General features: G+C 38.6%; 1 protein-coding gene across 33 annotated transcripts in view; it reads left to right on the forward strand.

The window, feature by feature from the left end:
* The window catches only part of PLEKHA5 (pleckstrin homology domain containing A5), a 231,173-nt gene that overhangs the window by 98,060 nt on the left and 105,689 nt on the right, over nt 1-27,424 (forward strand). For 5 of the 33 annotated variants that reach the window (XM_070620716.1, XM_070620724.1, XM_070620719.1 and 2 more), the window contains exon 1: nt 25,235-25,468. The exons of 22 other annotated variants lie outside the window; for them this stretch is intronic. Coding sequence is in view for 2 of the 11 variants with exons in the window: in XM_070620732.1 (XP_070476833.1) it covers nt 165-196 (32 nt within the window). In the remaining 9 variants the exon portion in view is untranslated. Of the gene's footprint in view, nt 1-38; nt 263-25,122; nt 25,469-27,424 lie in introns of those variants that run through there. 6 more of the 33 variants (XM_070620718.1, XM_070620736.1, XM_070620728.1 and 3 more) reach the window with 4 other exon arrangements.

Consider the following 27,424-nt stretch of genomic DNA (forward strand, 5'->3'; position numbering starts at 1 on the left):
TCCAAAGAGGAGTGACTGATCCCTCTGGGGCAAGTGCTGAGGACAGAGAGAGAAGTGTGCAGAGTGTGAGGTGGCACATAGGAGGAAGCGATTCCTCCTGCCTAAGGATCTGAGAGTGTGGGTGGCTTTCCGGAGCAGATGATGTCTGTGTTGGGTTTTGAAGGATGACTAAGAATTTCCTAAGCAGAAAAGCAGGGTGAGTAGCATTTTAAACAGAGTGAACAGCAAGACCAAAGGCTTGTAAATTCTCTTCAAGGAACAGGTACTTCATTGGGTGTGAGGTGCTTGGGGACAGGGAGCCCAGGCAGCTGAGGAAGGCAGACCAGAGTAGCATTGTGCACCATACCAAGGAGCATAGACAATCCTGTCGGCATTGGTAGCCCATTGTTAAGGGTTTAAGTAGGTGAGCAGAACAGGACAAATCTGTTTATTAGAAAGATAAACCTGCAGCAGTATGGAGGATAAATTGGAGGGGGAGGAGACTGGGCATGGATTCCTCAATGTTTGAAAGGGTACCATTAAAAATGGGGCAAGGTTTGATATATAACTATGGCAGCAGAAGGGGAGAAGATAAATACAATGGAAGTTAAGGAGGCAGAATTTTAGAGTTTGATAAGCTGGGATAGGGCTTAGCGAATGGGAGAGGAAGGATTACTCTCCAGCATTTGGATTATGTTTGAGATGAGAAATGTAGGAGAGAAACAGTTTTAAGTGGGAATAAAGAGGTTTGGACGTTTTGAGTTTGAAATGTAAGTAGGATACTCATTTTGTTGAGAGAACAGAAATTAGATATATGGCCTGCAGGGCAAGAGATAGAGATTGGAATGTATAGATTTAATTAAAACACCAATATTGTTATTGAGTAATAACAGGAGTTGTTAAATAAGGCGTGTATTTTAAATCACTTAAGGATGGAGGCGATTGAAGATATAACCTTAAAGGAAACCAAATGTCTAGGTGATGGGCAAAGGAGACCTAGAAGAAATCGTTAGCATGAGAGTACCAAAGGAGTGAGATTAGGAAAAGCAGGAGAGAGGGGCATTAACCGTGTCAGGTGCTGCATATCAGTCTTGTGAGATGAGGACTAAGAAGCATCCTTTGACTTTGTCCATTAGGAAGACATCAGTGACCACCACTGAGGGAATGTGGAGGAGAGAAGTAAGAATATAGTCAGTGGAGGAGTGAAGTGGGGAGGGAGTACAAACAACCAGTGTGGACTAGTCTTCTGGCCGAGAAAGAGAGGAGAAAGTCATTGACAAGCTGCATCAGAGAATGGGAATGACTGAAGTGTGTTTTTCAGCTAAGTAGGAGCCATTAGAGAGGAGGTTGAAGATGCTGGAAAAAAAGAACCAATTGTTAGAACAAAGTCTCAAGGAAGTTGGGAAGAAAACAGATCAGAGGTTCAGAATGGAGGGTGGGCATCTCATCTTCTGAAGACTTGAAGGAAGAATGAGAGCATACGTAACGGCAGTTAAGATTTGAGCTATAGGGCAACAAAAGTTTACGTTGGGGCACGGGAGGGATTGGATATGTGACTTAAGGAGAGTGACAACAATTTTAGAATAGCTGCTAATGGGAGAATGAAAGCAAATTAAAAAGTTGCCTGCCAAGTGGTGTTAGGAACCCATCTGAAGCTGGAATCCAGGAATTGTTAATCATATCAATCTGCATGGATAGATGGATAAATGCTGCTTTCATTTAAAAGCATAAACGCGAGCATATTTCTTTCCTTTTTTTTCCTCCAGAATTTATTTGCTTACCAAAAATGATTCCTTCTTTTGCAATACTTGGTACCCCTGTCAGTTTAAGCTTGTTTAGGTTAGCCGAAGTCTCTTTTTTATATGAAATACAAAAATACATTATGACTTATAAATAATACTGAAGCTATAACAGAATCCAGACATTGAGTAACTATTTATTGTTTAGTGTTCTCGGAGATGCAGAGATGGCCACCGTAATATGGACTCGGACATGTTAACAGCTGATTTTAGCCGTGTGTGTATATGTATGTGTGTGTATGTCTGTTGCACATATGTAGTTTAGATAATAGCATCCATCCCACTTTACTTCAAGTTACATTAAAAAAATGTTTAAAGCATTTTTGTATTTGAAATCTATATTTATATCCTTCTGAAAAATGTCATAATAAGCCATATAAAGGACCCAATACTAGTCTCTGAAACCCCCTTTTAAAATTTATTTAGCAATTTTAAAGAGATCTCTTCTAACCAGTTGGTACTGAAGTGCTGGATCTTGGTTTTCTGATGAAATTTGTATCTCCAAAGGTAAAATGATAATTTAATAATTAGTCCCCAACTTATAAATAAGATGTATTAGAAAAGGTTGTATAATATTGAGTTTGGTATGCATTAGATTTATTTGTATTGTTTTTTTCTAGAAAACTTCCAACAAAAGGTAAGACAGTGTGATCAATAAAATTAAACTAGATGAGTTCAAAACTAAAGAAAACCATAAAATGTAAGCCCACTAAACATAAAAGTCAGTAGAGTTACTGTAATTGAACTTAGTTTTAGCTCTGTTTCCCAATGTAAAAGGGAAATGTCAGTTACATGCTGTCAGAAAGCAGGTGCATATTGGTTCATCAGACAGTTTTTCCTTTACTAGAATTTCTCATGGGGATTTTTATTTAGGAACACTTGGTGGTGTGTTAACAATTTGCTCTACAAAACTTTTGCAGCCAAACAGGAAGACTTCCTGCAGCTTTTTGTTACAGCTGCCTTTGAAAAAGCAAAGGGAATAATGTTGGACACGTCTTAATATTGGTGATTCTTAGAGGGCCTAAACTTAGAAGGACAGAGCCCAGACTGCCCAAGGGATTTACTGACTGGGTGACTGGGGCCCAGGGACCACTGCTAAAGCAGGGAGGACATGAAGGTAGGACAGATCACATTTGCCTTTAGATATGTCTACTGTCTTCCAGATCTTCTACCTGTTATCTACCTGCTACTCTTACCTTTTAAAATGTTAACCCCAATCTTGGATTCTTAAAAATAGTTTTAATCTCTCTTCCCTTTCTCTCCCCTCTGGAAAAATATTCTTTTCTCAATACTATCATTACATGTAACTACTGATGGGATTTATTTATTTATTGTTTGGCGAGGAAGATTGGCCCCAAGCTAACATCTGTTGCCAATCTTCCTCCTTTTTTTTTTTTTTTTTCCTCCCCAAAGCCCCCAGTACATAGTTATAGTTATATATCCTAGTTGTGGGTCCTTCTAGTTCTTCTATATAGGACGCCTCCCCATCAAGCATGGCTTGATGAGCGGTTTGTGGGTCTGCGCCCGGGATCCAAACTGGTGAACCCTAGGCTGCAGGAGCAGAACGTGCAAACTTAACCCTTGGCCACGGGGCTGGCCCCTGATGGGATTATTTTGATTGTTTTATATTCATAGTAATGGAACTGTTTTACAACACTGTTGACTAAATTTAGTAAGTGCAATGGCCAATATATGACAGAAATGGCAATGCCATGTGATTCAACCCTATGTTACAATTTTTAAACTTGTTATAAAATCAATAAATATAAAAGGCTTGTGAGAATCAGAAAGTAGACTTGGTTTCTTTCAGAAAGAATCTCTCCGTCTTTGGTGTGGTGATTGCTAGTTTAAAACACCATCAAGGACCACAGGCTTACATGGTCTTCTACGAATATTGCTTCCTTCAAGTTTGAAGTATAACTACAATAAAGTGCACATCTTGTGTGTAAAACTCGATAAAGTATCACAAAGCGAACATACTTGTGCACCACTACTCAAAAAATAGAACGTTACTAACACCCCAAAAGACCACTTCATGTCTCTACCCGATCACAACCCACTCCCTTTGCCCCCAAAATACCTCTGTTTTAACTTCTAACACCAACGGTTAGTTATACGTGTTTTTGAACTTTATATAAAAATATAAGGTATAATGCAGTATAGTATAGTATCTGGCTTGTTTCACTCATTAGCATCTTTCATATTCATCCATGTTGCATGTGGCCAGAGTTTCTTCATTTTCATTGCTGTATAATGTTCTGTTGTATAAATATGCCACTGCTTATTTTCTCCACTGACTTTGGGGTTATTTCCAGTTTATAACTATTATAATATTGCTGTTAATGTTCTTGCATTGCTTTTAGTGGTCATATTTACACCTTTCTTTGAATTTATTCTCAACGAGAAAATTGGATCACAGGATATGTGTATTTTCACTTTAAAAAATACTGCCAAACATTGTCTCAGAGTGGTTGTGTTAACTTAAGCTTCCAAAAGCATTGTGAGAAAATTCTAGTTGCCTCACATCCTCACCAAGACAGTATTGTTAATTGTCATTTTAGAGATCGTTATTCTCGTTTGGTCCTTTGCATTTCCGTATAAATTATTGAATCAGTTTTAATTTCCACAAGAAATCTTGCTGGAATTTTGTTTGGGATTGATCTTCATTTGTAGATCAATTTCGAGAGAATTGACATCTTCACAGTATTGAGTTTTCATTATATACCATGGTATATCCCTCTGTTTCTTAAGAACTTTTAAAACTTTACTCGGTAATATTTTATAGTTTTCTATGTAGAAGTCTTGCACAACTTGCAAAATGCTGGTACCCTATAATACACATTGAAGGAGACATGTGCTTTAGAAACGGGGCGAGTAGGTTGAATTCCCAACTATTGTAGTTTTAGCCCTACGCCAGTAGTCTATTTTTGATTGCAGGACACCCTATCTCAAAAAGAGATGGGATATTTGTGAGTTTTCCAATCATTTGTGCAACAAATATCCTACCTTGCACTCCGTAAGTTCCTGCTGTATGTCAACACTGTTCTAAACTCTGGAGAGGTGATGGTAAATGAGAGAATAAGGCATTCGGAAAGCAGTTTACTCTTGGAAACGGAAAGAAAGCTTGACTGAAGGTAGATAATCCAGAATTGCAGTGTATATTTAGGCATCAGGAGTTAAGGGAAAGGCTAAGCATGTATGGGATGATATATATGACATGTAAAGAGACTAGCATAGGCCTGGCACATTAGTGCTCAGTAAATTTTAGTTGTGCTGTTTGCTGCTGCTGTTGCTGTCATGCCTATTGTGGGAAAATATGGGGACTGAAGTCAGAAACTTGGAGAAATGCCTGTGTTAAAGGGGTCTGAATAAAAATATGGCATATGAAGAAAGTCAGAAAATTAGTCCTGAGAGCCTGGGTCAGGACTCAGGAGAATTTGGTGTCATGGAAGCCAAGGATGTAAAGATTTCCCATTGTCGAAAGCTGCATAGGCGTCAAAGGGATGAGAAAGAAACAGAGACCATCGGTGTAGCAATTATGAAAATATTGATTGACCTTTGAGAAAGTGGTTTTAGTAGCATGATTGGTGTGGACTCCAGAGAAGTTTGGCAGAAGGAGAAAGATGGAAGAACTGAGCAAAGAGTGCTTTTTACATTTGAGAAAAGTTGAATATTTACAAGCTTTAGGAAAAATTAGATGAATTACATTAACTTAACTATTGCTGTGTAACAAATCATCCCAAAATGTAGTGTTTTAAGAAACAATAAACATTTCTGTGGGTTAGAAATTTGCTGCAGATGAGCTGACTGGTTCTAGCCCAGGATGGTTGGGTGCCATCTTGGAAGCCAACTACTGCAGATGGTAAGTGTAGTAACAGAGAGGACACGTCAGATGATTTCAGTTATCTCAGTAAATTAGAAAGTAAGATCGTTTGCCGAGACTTGAGGCTAATAGATTAAAAGTAACCTCTTTGGGAGGTGGGGGCATGAATTAAAGAGAAATGGGTTGTCCAGTAGCATTGTTTTAGATGTATCAGAGAAAGAGAGTTGTAACAGAGGTTACCAGTAATTTTTGCTCAAAATGTTTACTCCTACAATGATAAAACTGAGTTATTTCTGCCTAAATCTCTCAGCTTTTAACCTTCCTTGTAAGTTAAAAAATTAGGGACACCGATCTTTTTTTTTAAATATATAATACTGGATATTTGATCTGTTTGTCAAGAATACTACACGATGAAAACTTGAGTGCTAAACACCAAAATAAATATGTTTTGTTCTCAATTGGGAAAGGAGCCTTAATTTCATCAGATCCAACAAGAATAAGAGATAACAACATATCCTTCTATATTTAAAAATTCATGATCTTGCAGCAGTATCCAAAAGTGCTCTAGAATAGAAATGTTTCTCCATAAAATAAGCTATTTTCTCTGTAAAAATATGTCTAAAGTTGTCTGATTGATTTTGCTCCAGTAGAAGGGAGGCAGGGATTTCAATGATTTGTCTGTCTGAGCAGTTAATAACAAAGGTTGCCTGGGTAGGGAGGCAAGGTTTAAGTGGGTTTTGCTTTTCACACCCAGCCTAAATGGGCTTTTGAATTACCGAATCTTGTGTGTGTGTGTAGATATATATATATAGATATATAGGTATAGATATAGATATAGATTACATTTACTTATTTTTGTTTACCAACAGGTTGTCCTGGGCATGGGCTTGTTGGCCCATTTTGTGATTTTCTTCTGTCTCTGTATTTTTAAAAACACTAGTAAATATTATTCTTTTTAAAAGAGGTACTGTGTGTAGTGAGATACAGTATTAAATACTTTAAAATATAAATATATTTCCAAACTTGAAATGCAATCAAAACCTCCTGATAATAAATTTGTCAATTATATTTCTATTTTTAACCCAGTAGGGCTGTATTTATTTTTAGTTTTTCGTTGTTGGTGGTTGATTGCAGGGCGAGGGGATGTGTGTGTATGCTTTGTTTTTAGAAAGAGGCATGAAAGATTCGTGAATCATTTGGATATGTCCTGCTCCATATTACTTCTGTTTTCTCTTTTGATTTCGTACTATCAGTTGGCGATAATAACTTAGATAGAAAGACTAATTTACTGTATAATGAATGCTTATTATAAGTTCCTTGTTCTTATTTTAAAAGCATAGATTGTTTTCCACCTAATGTATAGCCTGAACCTCTGCTATTATTCAGGGGAGGATGTCTGATACAAGATCTTACATAATTGGTTTTGAAGGATATGGAAGGGCAAGAGTCGTTAAAAAATGGGAACAGTAGAAGCACTTTTCTTTCTGGCTGTGTTAAACACACCATAGAATAGCATTAATATGTATTCTTGCCAAAGATTTTTTTATTCCTCATAAAACAAATTCACATAAAGAGAAAGTCAAAGAAACTCTCTAGCTGATTTTTTTTTTTTACCTTTGGTTTATGCTTCTGTCACATTGACTCATTGAATACAGTTATAATTTCTACAGAAAAGAAGTTAATTTCCTTTAAATTGTTGTTAGGCACATTTCCAAATAAAGTGCTCAGTGCCAATTGAGAGAAGTTGTCTTTGCTGACCTGACCTGCAGTCTGCATCATTAAGCTTGACTGAGGTGTAAAAATGAAACATAGATGTTTGCCAGAGCTCTGATAGTGGACACGCTGTGTCATTTACATGGCTCATGTTTTAAACAGTGCAACTCTAGATCTTTTCTAAAGCCAGAATGTAGTCAGGGTTTATAATGAGCATGTTAGAAGCTCCGTAGTACACTGTTGCTGTGAATGTGCCTTAATTTCTTTAATCATTTCTCCATAAGAGATTTGTGACATTTGGGTTGATTCTATTTTACGTGCTGGTCTTAAAAAGAAAAAAACGCTAAGAATCAAGTAGTCTGTTATTGGTTCTACTTTGCTGACCTAGATGAAGGGATGGATTGACTTACAATCAATTCTCTGATAAATTATGTGAATCTGAACCAAAAAGACAATTCTCCCATTAAAAATGTCTCTACTCACGATAAGAAAATCAACAGCCCAAATAAAGTAGGAGCAAAAGATCTGAACAGACACCTCGCCAAAGAAAATATACAGAATGCCACTAAGTGTATGAAACGATGCTCAACACATTTGTCATTGGGGAATTGCAAGTTAAATAGCAGTGAGATACCACTACACACCTATTAGAATGGCTAAAATCCAAAAAACTGACAGTGCCATTTACTGCCATATTGTGGAGCAACAGGAGCTCTCATTCATTGCTGGTGGGAATGCAAAATTGGAAGACGTTTTGGCAGTCTCTTATAAAGCTAAACATAGTCTTACCATATGATCCTGCAATCATGCTTTTTGGTATTTACCCAAATGAGCTGAAAACTTATGTCCACACAAAAATCCGCACGTGAATGTTTATAGCAGCTTTATTCATAATTGCCAAAACTGGAAGCAGCCAAGATGATATCCTTTGATAGGTGAATGGATGCGGTACATCCACATAAGGGAATATTATTCAGCAGTAAAGAGAAATGGGCAAGCCACAAGAAGACATAGATGGATCTTAGATGCATGCTGCTAAATGAAAGAAGCCAGTCTAATAAGTCTGCCTACTCTATGATTCCCACAGACATTCTGGAAAAGGCAGATCTATAGACACAATAAAAAGATCAGGGGCTTGGGGGAAGAGAAGAAGGGTTGAACAGGTGAAGCACAGGGGATTTTTAGGATGGTTGAAACTGTTCTGTATGATACTAATTGTGGTTACATGACCCTGTGCATTTGTCAAAACTCATTGAACTTTACAGCACAGAGAGTGAAACCAGACTGTATGTAAATTTAAAAAAATCCTTTAGGAGGTCAAGGGATCCTAGGATAGAATGCAGACTGTGACAGAAGAATATTACAAATTTATGACACAACCTTACTAGGGGGGTGGGGCAAAGGGTGCTGACCTAAGTCACTTTGGAAATGAGTGGCGTTGGTAAGCTAAAGACAAAAGACACAATACATAAACACTTAGGTCGTCAAAAATAAGGGAACTCTGAGAAACTGTCACGGCCGAGAGGAGCCTAAGGACATGATGACTCAATATAATGTGGTACCCTGGATAGGATCCTGAACCAGAAAAGGACATTAGGTAAAACCTATGGGAATCTGAATAAACTATGGACTTTAGTTAATAAAATGTATTTCTTTTACTATCCAGATCTCTTTGTGCAAACGTCCTCAGACACAGCTGCATTTTTTTATTCCTCAGAGTTACAGATGAATTGGGTTTAGGCTTGTTTGTGTTCACTTCTTAGTAAGTTCCTGCAATTTATCTGGAATATACACCAAATAATTTTGTGCTTTATAAAAATCTCAATAGAAATGGCTTTTGAAAATGTAAGGAGAGCCTCATTTGATGAGTTGTTCATCCTCAGCTTTAGGAATTACAGAGTGCACTTGTAGGTGCACACACCTTAACGCACACCACCTCCTCTTGCATGCACACGCAGTAATTGATGATTGAAATAGTGAATGAGTGAAGAACTGGGTCAGGTCCTAGAAACTTCCATTTATTTGTAACTAGCCTCTTCCTCTGGAGAATTTGAAATGGCTTACGACAAAAACACAAATTAATAATACATAAATAAGGAAGGTAGAAAATCAGTGCCAGAGAAAATATATGTTTGAGTCAGGCCCACAAGCATATGTAAATATTTTTTGAAACATAAGCACATTAGGTTTTCTTTTAGCTACTCTTTAATTCTGGGATGACAAGCTCCAAGGCCTAGGAGAGCCAGGCAGATACTAGACTCTAAATACTGTGTGTGCAGTGGGGTCAAGTATGATATAACAGGGGGTGGTGGGGCCTCTGCTTGCCCAGCCAGAGGCGTTCACTCCATTGAACACTGCTTTGGGGAGGGAGCTGCTAGTTTGCTTTGGCCTAAATTTTTGCTCCCTGCATCAGCTCACATGATCCAAAAGATGTTATTAAAATGTGTGTTTGTTTTACTGGGGCGGGAGGAACAATAGTTGTGAGTGAAGTTTTTTCCTTCAATTGTTATCATCAAATCTATGATACTATCCAGAGAGCTTTGCAATTAGGTAGTCCTGGCGTGATTTTGATTCCTGCATCTGAAATGTTGCTCAGTGCCTCCTCCCCACACCCACTGGATCCCAGGGGGAAAGCTGTGCCCTGCTCTTTGTCTCTGGGATTTTATTCCAAGCGGTTGACACACACACACACACACGCACGCACGCACGCACACACACACACACACACTGTGCTTCTGACATTTGAGCATACACAGGTAATGAGAGTGATACCACAGCTGCTGCCTGGTGGACCGTGATCATAAAATGCCGTGAGAGGCGAGAAGCTTCCCCATTTCAGACCTGTTAAAATGGGTTTTAAAAGCGCTTCTTAGAACAAATGAAGTAGGGTACTCGAAGCGTGTTGGTGGTGTTCTTTTTGTGAGATGCTATACGAATACTTTTGAACACCAGCAGCTCATCAGGGAAATCTGGATTGTCAGTCTACAGCCATAGTTGTTCATTTCGTTAGGTTTAGTAGTTCCTATTTTTTTGCATACGATTTAATATGTCATTTCTCAAAGCATGGTACACGTGTCACTGGTAGTATATAAAATGGTTTTTTAGGTATTTGTAAGGTGTGATATGCCAATTTAGGCATTCACTTTTGTTAATTCTGTTGATAAATACCTGTAGCCTCTGACCGTTACAGGTAGATGTGACCTATACATATTTCCTTCCCCACAGCCTTGCTCCCTGTCGTGTTAGTGCAGGAAAGGATGTCCTGGACTGAATCCTGCCCCACACACAATTAGCACGTAGGTCCAGACACAGTCATTTAACCTATTGCTGTAAGAATAATAAAGTCTTTACTCTGTGTCCTTTTTAGGTGTTCCAACAGGCACCTTACATGAAAGATTTACTCCAAATGTAACAATGTTCTGACAGAGGGATCAGCTAACTTAATGCGTTCAGGCAGCAGAATCCTTCACTGAGAGGAACAAAGAACCAAGTGGAATTCTATACCAGCCCACTATTCCAAAGGTGTTTGGCTGCTGGGGTAGCCAAATTCTTGTTTCCTATTTATGCAGGGACCTTCTACCCACCCACATACTTTGAATAACACTCATTTCACCATGAAAAAAATGTTTCCAATATCCTTTATGCTAATGAATCCTCTTAGAGAGATTTATGTCGTGCTAAGTGCAGTACTTGGGTAATGGTCTTCTTAGTTGCCCTGAATGTGGGTAGCTGATCAGGCATTTAATATGTTAAGCTACTGCCTTCCTCCACTCTTTATCTTGAAGAATTTTAAAGTTAATTGCAGTGTAACACGGTAACGTGAATGAAATTTTCTCGTTTTAGTATTTATTGCTAGTGGACAAAACTTACGATTTCACAGATAGTGCTTAGGAAGAGGCAATTTAAGTTGCTTTTTTTAATAAAGTAACTTTCAAATACTGTTACCAATATATGTGATACTCAGATTTGGCAGAATCTCAGTTATGTCTGGGAATGATTGACATGGAGAACTCTAGTTTAATTGAATGTCTTTTCTGGGCAGATTTCTACTGTTAACTCCTTTTCTCACTTGCCCATATTGTCAGTGGATGGTGCTCGTATTTGCTAGATAAGTCAGTTGTCTATGTCTAATTTGTTGGTAAGATATTATTCCAACGAAAATACCTACCTTCTTTATGACCAAATAATGTCATAGGAAATTTTTGTTGTTTTTGTTGTTGTTGCTGAGGAAGATTCACCCTGAGCTAACATCCGTGCCAGTCTTCCTCTATTTTGTATGTGGGTTGCCACTAAAGCATGGCCGCCAATGAGTGCTGTAGGTCGGCACCTGGGAATCAAACCCAGGCCACCCAAGCAGAGTGCACCGAACTTAACCACTAGGCCACGATGCCGGCCTCCCATATGAAATTTGTAGAAAAGAATTTCTTACAGAAAATTTAAACTTGGATGCTCGTCAGTTTTAGAGAATTTTATGCAACATTGCTAAATAAATATGATTAATTTATGGAATTGTAGACAGTTTACCTCAATTACGGTTTCTATTTAAAACATTTTCACTATTAGTCAGTATTCTAATAGAGTAAGATTAATATGATAATATTTCACAAATATGTGGCTTTGAATGTATATGCACATTCTAAAAGTAAAGTTCATCTTATTTTGTGACACATGTATGCTTTATATTTTATAAATGGATTGGAATCTGTCAGAATTGAGATTACCTCTCTTTCAGCCACAGTGTGCCAGCAGTTTTAGGACAATAAGGGACAGACACCAGTGAAAAGGGTTTTTGCAATCCCTTTATTCCACATGATATGAAATGCCAAGCGCTACCTGGCTAGTGCCTGTATGCTGACTCCAGCCTGCCTCCCTAAGGGTGAGGATCTCAATATCTAAGTATTTCAGGGCCCCAGCACTGCTTACGTTTGCTCCACCTTTGTGGAGCCGTGTTAGAGGGTTGCCTGCCCCAGAGCCCCAGCCAGCTCCCATTCCACAGGGGAGAAGGGTGCAGCTCCTATCATTACTTTCCTCAGGGCAGAAATTCTACACCACTGCAGAACTTGCTTAGCACATGTAAAACATTTGCAAACAAGTAAAATTTCTAGGCAAAGATGGAGTTTAATTGCAAAATTTGTGGAGGTTTTATTTTTGTTTTGTTGGTGAGGAAGATTTGCTCTGAGCATCTGTTGCCGGTCTTCCCCTATGTTGTGTGTGGGTTGCTGCCACAGCATGACTGACGAGTGGTGTAGGTCTGTGCTCGGGATCCAAAACTGAGAACCTGGGCTGCCGAAGTGGAGAAGCGGAGCGTGTGGAACTGTAACCACTATGCTGCAGGGCCAGCCCCCAGAATCTGTGGAGTTTTAATACAGAATTGCAAGTGTTGCATGTTCTTTTCTCTTGTTACATTATACTGTATGGTTTGCCTTCTGGGAAGGACCACTCTGATCCTTGCAGAACCTTGCTTTAAAACAACAATAGTAAACAATCTGTTTGTCCCATCTTTAAATGAGAAGGAAAAACAGCCTTATAAAGTGATGTCAGAGGCTCCTAAGCTGCCAACGAATTTCCCCCTGGGTCTCCGTAACATTAAACAGTGGGGGTCTCTTTCATTTGTGGTTTAGGTCAGAATGTTCTTTATCTTTCTCTTGAACAAGATGGGTGGGCAGTTCCATTTGCATGTGTAGGAATTAATCTTCATTTCAGTATGTAGACTCCCAGTTTAAATCTTCTTAGAATGCTGGATGTCAGAAAGAAGATCCAAGATTATGTGCAATGAGGGGAGGAACTGCAGAATACTGTACTGTATTAAAGTTAAAATGCTGCTACTGACCAGGATTGATTAAATTCCAATGCACATCTTCCTTCACATCTTTACAGATTTCATATTACAGCGACATCAGTTATTTTTTTAACAGCTGTAAAACTCATATAGTGTAAAATTAGCCATTTTAAGGTGTACAATTCAGTGACATTTAAGTACATTCACAAAGGTGGGCAACCATCACCTCCATCTAATTCCAAAACAGTTTTTTATTTTTCTATTTTTGAGGAAGACTGGCCCTGAGCTAACATCCCTGCCCATCTTCCTCCACTTTATATGTGGGACGCCTGCCACAGCATGGCTTGATGAGCAGTGTGTAGGTTCACACCCAGGATCCGAACTGGCAAACCTCGGGCCACCAAAGCAGAATGTGCAAACTCAGTCGCTGTGCCACCGGGCCAGCCCCCCAAAACAGTTTTTGTCACCCCTAAAGGAAACCTTGTGCCTGTTAAGCAATCATTCCCCACATCCCCGTTGTCCCCAATCCCTGGCAATGACGAATCTGCTTTCTTTCTCTATGGATTTACCTATTCATAGTATTTCTTATAAAATGGAATCATATACTATGTGACCTTTTGTGTCTGCTTTCTTTCACTTGGCATAAAGGTTTTGAGGTTCTTCCATGTTATAGCATCTATTGGTACTTCATTCTTTTTTGTGGCTGAATAATATTCCATTGTATGTATATGCTATATTTTGTTTATTCATTCACCCGTTGGTGGACATCTGGGTTTTTCCACCTTTTGGCTATTGTGAATAGTGCTGCTAGGAATATTTGTGTACAAGTATTTGTTTGAATAGCTGTTTTTGATTCTTTGGGATATATACCCAGGACTTTAATTGCCAGGTCGTATGGTAATTCTACGTTTAGCTTTTTGAAGAACCACTGAACTATTTTCCATAGCGGCTTCACTATTTTGCCTTCCTGCCAATGCTAAATATTTGTTCTGGGATCCTGAACTGACTCTGAGGCTTCCAGATTGAATTCTGAACAATTGAGATTTTTTTATTTTTGATTAGATAACACTACTATATTTTGTTTTTTGAAAATTTTTAAAGGCGGCTTATGAAAGTGATCTATCTAAAGTTTGTGTTTGAGTATCCATAATTTGTTAAGCCATTGATCCTCAGGCTTCTGAACAAAAGTTTTAAGAACAATGTTTAAGAACTGAATTTGCTCTATTTCTTAAATTAATATATGTATTCCTTTCTTGTTTTGTCTTTTATATCAGATATGTAAGTAATTTTTGAAATATGTAGCTGATTTAGGAATCAGAGAGTAGTGGATACACAGAATGATTATTTAGAGTAGGAGAACATTCCTGAGTAGTAATTTTCACGATGTTTTTGATTTGATTGACTGAATTTTACTGCATAAGGAAGTGGGTTATATCTTTCCGGTTGCCATTGGGTACGTCTTTTGTTTCTTTTTCTGTTGTGCAGAACTTAAAGTTTTGGCAGCTTAATCTTCCTTTTGTTGCTCATTGTTAATGCTTTCCATCGCTTACTACACTACACTGGGCTTCTCCATGCTGAATTACATTTTGATTGATTTAAATATGGTTAATTAATTTGACACAGGATGTGATAGGCTGCTGTTGGTGCCTAACGAACTGCTATCCACCCTTTCCTCCAACTTTCTTCCAATTAGAGAGTCCAGATTTTGTTCTAGTGGTTTTCTCTTCAGTGTGCTCTGTGAAGGCGAGCCTCCTCAGCCGCAGGGTATAGATAGAAATTATTCTTAGTGAGTTAATCCTATTCCCTATGCCAGTGATTGGTTTAAGCCCAAGAACTTCTGTGAAAGTTTTTTTCATTTTCTGAAAAAAAGGGAACCCAAGGGGCTGGCCCAGTGGCATAGTGGTTTAAGTTTGCACACTCCGCTGTAGCAGCCTGCGGTTCACAGGTTCGGGTCCCTGGCACAGACCTGGCACCACTTGTCAGGCCACGCTGTGGCGGCATCCCACATAAAATAGAGGAAGATTGGCACAGATGTTAGCTCAGGCACAGTCTTCCTCTCTCTCACATACACACACACCCACACGCACAGAAAAGGAACCTAAGACAGGAATTTGTTCCCTTTCTTACTATAAGAACATGACACTTGGAGCTGCAGTGGCAATTGTGAAACCATGAGAGAGAAGTAAGAGTCACAGAAGAGCCCACCCAAGGACCCTGGCATTGTTGAGCCTCTGCATGTCAACCCAGAGACTACCATGCCTCCTCTTGTCATGTGAGAGACTAAATTCTTCATGTCTGAGCCACATTTTAAGTGGGCATTCTGTTACTGAAAGCATCCTAACTCTCACCAAAGGAAAGGTAAAAAGTATTTTGTTAAAATGTGAAAAACTGTTGCTATACTTCATGTTTCCCACATGTAAAATTCAGGAATTTTATAGGTGGAAAAGAGCTGAGGCATTTTATTTAACTCTTTCCATTTACAGTTGAGGTAGCTATAGTCCATCATATAAATTATAAATAAAGATGGAGTTTCCCTAAGGGAAGAAGCAAGTAGAAATAGTCACTAGTTTTGTTCACTTGCACATATCAACTACTCAAGCCTATTTTCACCTGAAAATAGTTTTGTGGCCTAGAGTGTAACGCCCGAACTCCTGTTGAGTCAATCTCCTGGGGTTTAGTTTAGTCCCGTGTATTTTAAACCAGTTCTCCCATGATTCTGAGGCAACCCGTGTTTGAGTTTGGGAACCACTGACCCAGGGCACGTGTCTAAATTTCTCAGTACTTTAGAACTGTACGTTCTGCTGCCCTTTCTTGCTGCTAATAAAAAAGTATTTGAATTTCACATTTCAGAAGCTAAATTTATGCTGAAACATTGGCTGTCAGGGATATGAAATGCATGTGAAAGTACCATTCTTGAATTTGTTCTATGTTCTCTGTGCACTGTTTATTTAGCAGCTTTATTTAGATGTGGCAAATATTTTATAATTTGAGAAAAGGGATTTTTTTGTTTTCTTTCTTTTCTATTCTCTTTTGTATACGTAATAAGCCCCTTTACTTTTCAATAAATACATTGTCTTTTGTTCTAGAACTTGTAGAACTTTTGTTCAAACTCACACTTGTAGGCAAAAGAGAAATTAAGTGGTTTGCGTACCCAAACTCTTTAGAAGGCTTGGGTGTGACTGGGCCAGGGAGTGGTGTAGGGGTTGGAAGCCATAGCTCTTAACTCTGCAGGATTTTTGCTGCCTCTCACTGCTGGTTGGCCTCGTTCTGTCATACCTGCTTCCTCTGAGGAGTTAGAACAGTGGCTGCTGGCAGGTCCCAGACCCCAGCTCCACAGCTTCATCACCCTGGAGGACCCTCTCCTGAAAGACTGCTTTGTAACAAGCGCTGTGCCAGGTCCTGGGAAGACGACAGGGAACAAGAGAAACAGGTTTGCAATTACAGTAGTCAAGTGAGGGTGGCTGAGCTATCTACATCCCCAAATCTAGGGACGTCGTCGTTATGCTAACTTAATTGTACTAGCAACATTTAGTAACTAGCTATGTTAGTTGGAAAATCTATTTGGTAAGAGTGACCTGCTAAAGAGTGTTTTAAACACAGCGTCCTTTGTTCTCACAAGGAAAGCAGTCTCAGAGATAGGCCTTCTAGGTTTGGAATCAGGTCGTAGATTCCTTCCATTTTCTTGCTTCACCATCCTTGCCTGAAACTTGCTTTCTCAAGATTACTTCATGGACCAAAGTGGCTGCCATTATGTCCAGAAGGAATAAAATCAGAAGAGCAAAAGCGTTCATTTCCTAGCTGCGTCAGCTCCCTTTAAGCATCCTTTCCAGGGGTTCCACGTGACACTCTTATTTACATCTCATTGGCTGTACCTAATTAACGTGGGCTTACCTAGTTGCATGGGAAGCCGGGAAACTGAGTACTGTAGTTGGGGGCACTGCTGTCCTGAATGAAGCTGAGCAAGAAAGGAAGAAGGGTCGTAGGTAGAAATGACCCGCCTGTGACACAGCTGGAGTTATCAAAGGTCGGCCATATTGAGAGTTCATTGGCAAGTTTTCACTCAAAATCTAAGCAGTAGTATAAACTGAGTCAAACTGGTTTTCAAGTCCATATCAAATCCCATTTTATTTTACGTGCATTTGTGTATTCAGTCCACTCAGCATCTCCACACAGTGGAAGCCCACTTAGATTCCAGCTCAAGCCTTTTTATTTGTAGTGGTGGGGTTGTTACTATCAGACCTGTTTTACAGTAAGCAAACTGCTATATGGGAAAATCAACTTTCTCAAGGGCGTTAGTGAAAAATCCAAACCCTCACCAACCCTCTGTGTGACTTATAAAGCTCTGCTGATGAATCCCCTTTGATCATAATCCTTCTCTCTTTGTAGCTCTCCCTGGCCTACCAGGTAACGCCCAGGTTCCTTTGTCTAATTAATGTTCACAGAATTCATCCTTGCTCTTGACCTTCCTTTCTAAACCACTGCATTATAACCAAGCCAAACTAACCACCTCATTTTTACTACAGTATTTCTTCATCATGACCTTCCTGTTTTCTGCTCTCCAGATCCTACCCTTCCTTCATAGGTTCACGCTCAAAGCCCATTTACGTTTGTCTCTGCCATTTTGATTGACAGCTTTCAGAATAATAGTTATTTCTTAATGAGCTCTACTTCTGTGTCAAATACTATTGTGACGTCTTTAATGTTTCCATTCATTTGATCTGTATGAGAGTCTTGTGGGTAAGAGGCTAGTGTTGCGTATACCCATTTTAGAGATGAAGAACTGAGGCACAGAGAGGTCCAGTCGTGTGCCTAAGTCTTGATCCAGGATTCTGATCCTAGGCAGTCTGGTTTCGGAATCCCTTTATGCTATAGCATCTCATACTCTTACTTGTATTTTAGTTATGTACTTACTTACCCACAACAAGTTTGGACATTTCATTCCTTTTTCTTTCTGTTTTAATTCTCCCACAGGATCTAGCAAATGCTTCTTCTACAGAAGAAGCAATATCTTCTGTAAATATTTATTGAGTGAATAAAAAGAAGTATTAATAGTAGTCAAGGATATTAGATCTCAACTCAGGTTGGTGTGTTTGATTTTTTTTTTTTTTTAAGATTTTATTATTTCCTTTTTCTCCCCAAAGCCCCCCAGTACATAGTTGTATATTCTTCGTTGTGAGTCCTTCTAGTTGTAGCATGTGGGATGCTGCCTCAGTGTGGTTTGATGAGCAGTGCCATGTCCGCGCCCAGAATTCGAACCAACGAAACACTGGGCCGCCTGCAGCGGAGCGCGCGAACTTAACCACTCGGCCACAGGGCCAGCCCTTGATATTTTTTTTTTTAACACCAGACAGCAGTATGGGTAACGTTTCCAATAAATTTCCAAAATAAAGTATTTCATTTAAAAGAAGTAATAACTTGTGGGCCAAGAAATTTGTATAAATGAGGTATAAAAACAGACAGATGATCCCTCCAGTGCCAGAAATGTGAGTGTAGAAGTATGGCAAGTTAAAACCTGTTTTGTTTTTGGGTTTACGGGAGAATACCATTCCTCAGTAAAACTGGACCTTGGCAGGCAAATGGTCTTGGCTGTACTTGTTGCCACAAGACCACTGGATTGTGTCTGTTGTGTAATATCGTGACGAGAAAAGGACAGTTTATGAAGTCAGTTACTTTGTCAGGACCTTTGGGTGAGTCAGTTGTAGAGAGAAAAGTATCTCTTAGGTCCTAAGGCTGTATCTGGATCATGAGCCTCCATGATGTATTCTGTCCTGTTCTTTGGTAGTAAAACTTACAAAACCATGCATGTCTTCTTACTTCCTTGCAAGAGGATAAGCAGGAATTTCTTATTGAGTAAATCAAGCGACACACAAAGCAACCATTGTAATTGTTTCTTTGAGGCCTATTTTTGGATGATAATGAAAGTGGTAACACTGTCATATGTTTGATTCTATTCCTGCATGAAAAACAGACCGTATGTCTGCCAGGCAGATAGTACAAGTGTAGAATCGACTTAGTACTTGAATAATAAATGTTTTATTGGTAAATGATGCTTATCTTTCATAAAACACAAGTATTTACAAATCTAACTTTATATTAGTTGACCATTGCATATTTAAGTACAAAATTAGTAAATTTAAAGTTTCTATACTACATTTGTTGCATATACATTCTTTGACTTGAAATTTTTCTAGAACTTTAATGGTTAATGTGAAAATGTGATTAAAGATTCCAGAGCCTATTAAAAAATTCACCACTCAGAATCCATTTCTTTCCCTATCAAGTGAAATTGTCTTTAAGCACCCAGTAGTAGAGAGTTCAGATATTCAAAGGAGATATAAATATAACCAGACATTTCACTTATAGCTCAGAAGTTGAGATGTCATAAGATAACAGAGAAAGGGAAGAACGATGATCAGTTTTAGTGCTTATGTCATCACCTTTTAGGTTGTCTCTCTCACTTTGGTTAGTATTTGGTTGTATAAATGAACCTATTACAGTTAATTCAGTCTCCATGAGTATATACTTTCCATTTATTGTATGAAATAGTTTATGTACTGGCAGATTCTTTGAGATGCAAGTTTATATGACTGCAAATTGTGTTGATCACGTCAGTCGTTCCTGATATGCAGTACTGGAACTGCCAAGTGAGGGAGATTGGGGGAAATCTCTCTGAGCAGGTAACCCTTGAGCTGGACCTAAATCTTGTAAATTGGTGAGTACACAAGTTATGACAGATTTCAGAAGGAGGAAGTTATGGCCACCAGTCTCACACAAAAAGTGGAAAGGATTGGAAGAAGAAATAAATTAGAGGGATTACAAAATGGCTAAGTCAGTGTCTTATTAAACTGGCCTTAGAAGGGGCCAGCTTCTTCCTCGATGACCTGAGAACTGGATATTTTCAAATTAGAAGTTCTTGAATCACTTTAGCAAGCAAGTCTATTTTAGTAGCTGCCACTCCCTGGGGAAGAAGATTCTAGTGGTATGGAGGATTTTTTCAGTATAATTGGTTCCTTTCTAAGCAGGTGTTTATGGATTAATTTGATTCTTAAATCACTTAACTCTTCCAATTACTTTTTCCAGGAGTTGTGCTGTGTTGTGAAATTTTGGCTGTAATAGAACACCAAAATGACAGCATGGAACAGCCCTTGAACATTTCTTGGGTAATAAATTGAGAATATCTGAACTGTCGTGTCAGTGTCAAGTGAGGATGACTAACATAGTGTTAGAAGTTGTTGGCCCAGCACTCACGTTGATTGTCTTCCTTGGTGGTAGAGAGTTTGTTTGTGTTGATGTGGTGGTTCTGGGCACTACTAAGTACATTTAAAATCTATCAGGTTATCGTGAGGTGTGAGTGCTTAATTTCTGTGAGTTGATTTACTCTTTACCTGCTTACCACTTTTTAACAGAAGGTGATGAGAATTTGAGAGAGAACATATTTTCTTTCAAATTTACTTTCGTAATTAGTGCTACCTTGGTGTTTCTCTTTAGATCATGAAGATGTGGTATGTGGTATGCCAAGATAAGATAAGGGAATTTGGGAATGAAAAGAAAAGGAAACCATCGGTATTCTTATTTGCCTCTCTGTAACCTGGTGTTTGAATATTGTGTTGGGATAAGGAATGTATTTCGTCTTGGTCCCTGGTTCTTGGCACAGAGCTCCTCAAAACCTTGGAATTTTCTAAGTGATGGGAGTGTCTTGTCATTCATGAGATGGTTTAAAGTGGAGTCCCTAGATAGCCTCAGGATGGCACTGGTCACCAGAAAGACCAAGTGACTAGAGGGTTAGAACTTTCAGCCCCACTCATTCACCTCTGGGAAGGCGAAGTGGGAGGTGGAATGGGGACAGATTAAGGTCTATAAAAACTGTTTTTCTCTTTTTTTTTTTTTTTTTCAAGGAAGATTAGCCCTGAGCTAACATCCGCTGCCAATCCTCCTCTTTTTTTTTTTGGCTGAGGAAGATGCCATGACCCTGAGCTAACATCTGTGCCCATCTTCCTCTACTTTATATATGAGACACCTGTCACAGCATGGCTTGATAAGCGATGCTTAGGTCCTCACCCGGGATCCTAAGTGGCAAACCCTGGGCCGCCAAAGCAGAGCATGCAAACTTAACTGCTGCGTCACTGGGCTGGCCCCTAAAAGCTCTTGAATGACAAGATTTGATGAGCTTCCAGATTGGTGAATGCCTCCACTTGCCAGGAGGGTGGCACACCCCAGTTCCATGAGGACAGAAGCTCCCGCACTCTGGGCTCCCCCTCTGAGCCCTACCCTATTTTCCTCTCCATCTGGCTCTTCATTTGTATCCTTCATAATATTCTTATCAATAAATTGGTAAACATAACTAAATGCTTCTCTGAGTTCTGTGAGCCCCTCTAGCAAATTAATCAAACCCAAGGAGGGAATCATGGGAACCTCCATTTTATAGCCAGAGGGTCAGAAGCACAGGTGATAGCTTGGACTTCCAATTGATATGTGAAGTGGGGGCAGTCTTGTGGAACTGAGCCCTTAACCTCTGGGTTCTTGTGCTGTCTCCAAGTAGATGGTGTCAGGATTGAGTTAATTGCTTGGTGGTGTTGGGAAAAACACGTGTTGGAAATATACACTTGTGTTCTTCTCATTGTACTAGTGTTTTTCTGATCTAAACAATTTGTTTTAAATGCCTTGGGAGATAAAAGTCAGTAATCAGCTGATGAAACATGAGTGTTATACAGCATAGACACTGTATGGAAAAGAGATGGGTAGATCTGTTCCTTACCCCTTAAAAGAACTTCTACTTTGGGTATTAGTGATGAGTAAATTGGCACCAAATTCTGGAGACAAGTTGTTGGGTGCTGGATTGAGTCATTAGGACTAAAGACTGTTTTGCAAAGTGAATGTTGGGGGACCAGGTCACATATTGTCAAGGTCAAGGGTCGCATTTGCAAGAATTGAGTTGTCAAGAGTTTTAAATGCCACTGAGAAGTGAAGTAACAATAAGAACTGTGAAAAATGTTAGTTATCACAACTGAATCCTCCATCATTATCACAAACATGCTGAAGGAATGCATCAGAACACGTCATTTGGTGGCAGATAATTTGGAGGCCCTCACTGGACGTTTTCCTTTGGCTTTTTAATGAAGCGTGGTTCCTGCCCTATAGCATAGAGATACATGAAAAGAGAATCAGGATTCATTGAGATTTAGGATTCCCTACTGATTTAAAGAAGTTTATTAGCTCTGACAAAGTAGTGGGGCATACATCCACAGTCTCCCTCCGCTTCCTTTCCATAAAATGTGGTTTGGGCAGAATTGAGAAAGCTAAACAAGCCATCACTGACGTTTGGGAAAAGCTGGGCAGAATCTTACAAGGTACTCGTGAGAACTGCCCTATCACTATGCATTTTTTTCCTTAAATAAAGTTTCTCTGTTAATTAGGCACCTTTTGTAGGTGTGAAATTTAGATTGCATCTTAAATTTGTGCTTTTATAACTACTGCTACCTCAAACTGAAATCTCCTCTTGAAATAGTCCGGTCAGCTGTCATTTACTTTGCTAAGCCTTTTCCAGATTCCCCCAGGCATTTAGCCACTTCCTGTTCTGTGCTCTGCAAATCAGGTTATGTTATAATGATCTGTTTACAGCTCTCTCTTCCCTATTAAACTGTCAGTTCCAGGCTGTTATGGCCTTGAGAAGGAGGGACCTTATCTTACTCCCTCTCTCTGTCCACTGCCTGACCACAGTGTTTTCCCTGTGGAAGCCCATCCGTAATCCGTGGGCGGGTGGGTGGGTGGGGGATGAAGGGTCCTGAGCCTTGCAGGTCCTAGAGAAATGGTGCAGGGTGCTGGTAACTTCATAAACCAGACCCTTGGTCGACTTGTTAGTTCTCGGTATTCCTGGTAATCTTCCAGAGTCTCTTGATAGATCTCTGCTGCTTCATTATTACTGTTTTTCTCCTGGCAGCCATATGCAGAACGAACCATGCCACCATGGGGTTTTGCAAACATATTATGCTGTGGTTTTATTACAGAAATGTCTGTCTTCATATGGGATAATTTTATAGCATATACACCGATGAATACATCTAAACCAGATCTGCAAGAATAATATAAATCTTCCTTCTTAGTGTGTTTTAGAGGTGTTTTGTTTTAACTAACTGATGGGAGGGCAGTCGAAGACTTTGTTACATAATAAAAGGTCAAATTGGCTTGGGGTAGGGCTAATACACTTAGTACATTTTAACCTTCGTACATGCTGTTTCTAAGTTGTTATGATTTATGTCAGTTAAAAGACACTGTCCTTTGCTTTTAGAACTATGGGAAAAGTTATTTTGCTGACTTCTTTTTGATGTTTTCAAGAATGAGTTTTGTTTTTTTTTTTTTAGTGTGAGAAGTTTAAACTGTACGTAATTGAGACCAGCAAAACCTTGATTTTGAAAAAAATGAGAGAGATCGTGAATCACTACTTTTCTAAGACATACGCAGACCCTTCTGGTTATAGCAAACGGTGCTGGCTGGCTTCTCTATATTTCAAACTGCATGATGAAACAATTTTGTTTTCTCAACTTGAGATGCTATTTTTAATTTTTGTTACAGCAGTTTCATATCAACGGAGTGTTTTAGCACCAGTTATGTCACATGCTAGATTTAGTTGTAAGACAACTCACATTGAGCTATCTGAACGTTTTTATGTCGTTAGCATTCTAACAAGACATTTATAATATATTTTGTAAGATGCTTTGTCTGTACCCTGTTAAGAATCACCATTTTGGGTGAAGGGCATGAAATGCCAAAGAAATACAGCCAGCCGTTAAATATGAGTTAACATTTAATTAAACCCTGATTATGCGGTAGGCACTGCGCCATTTGCTTCCGTGGTTTTTCTCATATAATTCTCACAAAAATCTCATGAGGATTAAATTGTTGTCTTTATTTTCCATATAAGGAAATTGAGGCTTGGAGAGGCTAAGCCACTTGCCTGTGGTCAGAGGACTTTTGAGAAGAAAAGCTGGGCTTGAACTTGGGTGGTCTGACTCCGGAGCTTCCGTGCTTGTGACCATTGAGCTGGACTGCCTCCTGCGCGAACAGGCGTATGCAGAAAGGCTTGACTTCACCTGCAGTTACAACTGTGTGATGGCGTGGTATTTTCTATTAGATTTGCAAAGAAAAAAATAATTGTCTATACCCAGTATGTGGGGAGAGGAGAAATCTAATACATTGAGGTACAAATATAAATTGAGGTCTTTTTGGGGCACTAAGCACGTACACGTTGGAAACATGCACACGCTTTGACCGATCCATCCCACTTCTAAGAATTTTTCTATAAACACAGAAAAGCACAAAGATGTCTGGACAGTGATATACATTAAGCGTTGTTTATAATAACCAAAAATTAAAAATGAAGTGTCCAGCAGGAATCAGGTCTACATAGTTGTGATGGACAGTGTCAAATAAGGACAAGTTAGGAATATAATTGCTGACATGGCATATTGTTGAATGAAAAAAGCAGGTCGCAAAACAACATGTGTAGTTTGGTTTCTGTATTTTGAATAAATATATGTTTGCATATTCAAACTCTGGTCTAAAAGGGTGTTCACCAAAATGTTAACAGCTGTTATCTTTTCCTGCTACATAGTAGAACTTAGTGAGCAAACCTGTGGGCACTGGAGACCCTGTACCTAGGTCTGAATCCTGCTCAGTCACTGGCTAGCGTTGTGACCAAGGGGACTTTCCCTAACTGCTCTGTGCCTCAGTTTCTTCAGTAAAGTGAAGATACGTAATTAACAGGCCTCTGTGAGGCTGAGTTCGTAAAGTGCTTGACGTAATAAGTGATCAATAAATCTGAGCAGCTGTTATAATTTCTTGGTGGTAGAACTCTAGGCCATTTTAGTTTTCTTTATACATTTTATTGGTTAAATTCTTAAAATAAGTATATATCCACTTTGGAAACAACGTTTTTAAAGGAGCCGTTTGAATTGGTACGCTTACAGTTTTAACAGGAACTATCTATCTATTTAGAGCTGAGGTTATTTAAAATTTCTCACTGAACGTTTTCCAGAGCGGTTTGCAACCACATATGCTGGTATGTTACCCTCTGCTCTGTGCCACCTTTAAAGGAATTGACATCATATTTTACTCTTATGGCTTGACGGCATGCATAATCACAACAGATTCTTCCCGGAGAAGCTGCCTCAGTTTGCGACTGCAGTGACATGTTAGTGTGTGACGTCAGTCTGGTGTCAGACTTGCAGAGTGGCAGGCCAGCCCCGTGCACTGCCTTGGTTCCGAGTCCCCACAGTGCTCATTTGGGAGCAGCTCAGAGACAAAGGAAAGAGTTGAGTCTTTTTTTATTCCAGTACTCTTTTTGCCTGTAGTTTACGAGTGCGATTTCAATGAAGGCTGGTGAGTAATTCTAGTTATTTTTATCTATTGATAATAAATAGCTAATGGCTAAATGAGCAGTAGTCCTTTTTTCTCAGTTACTGGTCCTGTGGTAAATAATCTTTGTAGCCCGAGTGCCAGACATAGTGCCTAGTGCAAAAGATTTACATACAGAAATGTTGCTGTAACTGGACTATTGTTGTAGAAATGTAAAATATATCATCAGTTTTCAGATGACTTGGGCATTTTAAGATGTAATCTTCCTCTTAGTCTCTCCTTAACTTTAAGCTGCATAAATGCAGAGTAGTTGCAGATTGCTTTAAAGCCTAAAGATTTTCATTTAAAATTTTAAATTTGTCTTGTTTATTTTTTAACTTATTCAGAGGAGAAGCTTGATTTTTTTTTTTTTCTTAAAACAAAACAAATAATTCTCAGAAGTTCCTATGGAAATACTAGCTATTTGTTACATAATGCTTTCATTGAAATTTTTTTTATTAGTCTAAACTAGCAATTCGTTGAAGCTGCTGCTATTTATTCAATTCTTTAGTTATTTGGGCTGGTTCAGTGCTGTGATTCAAAATAGGAATCCTCATTAACCTAAAATTTAAGAGCAATATAATAACAGGAGCTTATTATAGACAACATTTTGGATTTAAAGAAATTAAGAAAGTTGCTGCTGCCATTGGTTGTAAAGGCTGGGCAACGTACTTTTAAATAGTTATTTCTTATTGACATTAATTCCCGTCTGTTTGAATTGCACTATGTAAATTTATTTAGTTGTTTTGAAGGCATTAGTTTAACAAGTATGTTATATTGGGTAAGATTTTTTTGTAAATAGCTATTTTGCTTATAACTTTTTTCTCCATTTTGAGTAGATGAATGATATTTTAATTTCATACTAATTATAAGGTACAAACTGAAGCCTTTAAAGTCTTGTACATTTTGCCATTTCTGGCATAATTCTTTTCATGCAGATTCAGTAGCTGCCTTGTGATTTCAAGGTCTTTTGGAGGAATTTTCAAACAAAGTTTTCTCTTAACAGGCACTTTCTCCTTTTTAAGTCTAGTGGAGGAAAAGGCAATATGGAGATTCTTAATAAATATGTTAAATATGTTCACATCAATTTTCCAAAGCAATTAAAGAATAAGACTTGTATATATTTTTATGTGAATAAGATAGTTAGGTATTAAAAGGAAATGATCTAAATGAGCTTTTTATATGTGAATGTGCCAAGATACCAAATTTGAGGAATTAGCAATAACTGTTTCATATTATGACTTCTAGTACATTATACTTCTGTATTGAGAAGCTTGGAAATATAGAAGTAAGGTTTCAAGTTCATTTTATTTAACTTGACGGCCTTAATTCAAGATCCACAATTTTTCCCTTAAGTTGCAGAATTTTCAGCTTCCAGCTGAAAATTGTGCCCAGAGCTAGAAAATTTAAGTATATGAAGAGCTCATGAATATTTTTATTCCCTTTAAAATGTATTCTGAATCCACTTATTTTAACCTGGTTTTAAAATAGCCTGTATTTAAACATAATCAGTAAGTTACTGTAGTAACGATGAATTGGAATATATTCAGTATATATTTTAAACAAAGATGTTTTTGAGGAATTATGACATCAAAGGTCATTGGCCTAAATGCTACTAAAGTTCAAGTGAGGAGAAGCTACTTAAATTTTTTTGTATGAACAGGAAATTAAATCTGGCCAAAAAAAAAAGGAGGGGTGATGAGCAGAGCTTCGGGGGCAAGGCGGGTAACCTGAAATTGTCCTAAAAGTTTTACTCAAGTCTAAAGCAGTAGAGAACAAAGTTCTTGTCTGTTGTCTAATGAATAAAGTATGCTTTGAGGAACCCTTTCCACCAATACCGAAGCCTGATGGAAAAGTATAATTGTGCTATTCTTCAAGTTTGAAATTTAGCTTAGTAAACTCAGATGGAATAGTATTCTTTAAGACCCTTATACTGTTGAA

This window comes from Equus przewalskii, chromosome 5 (assembly GCF_037783145.1).
Source record: "Equus przewalskii isolate Varuska chromosome 5, EquPr2, whole genome shotgun sequence".
Taxonomy (NCBI): domain Eukaryota; kingdom Metazoa; phylum Chordata; class Mammalia; order Perissodactyla; family Equidae; genus Equus; species Equus przewalskii.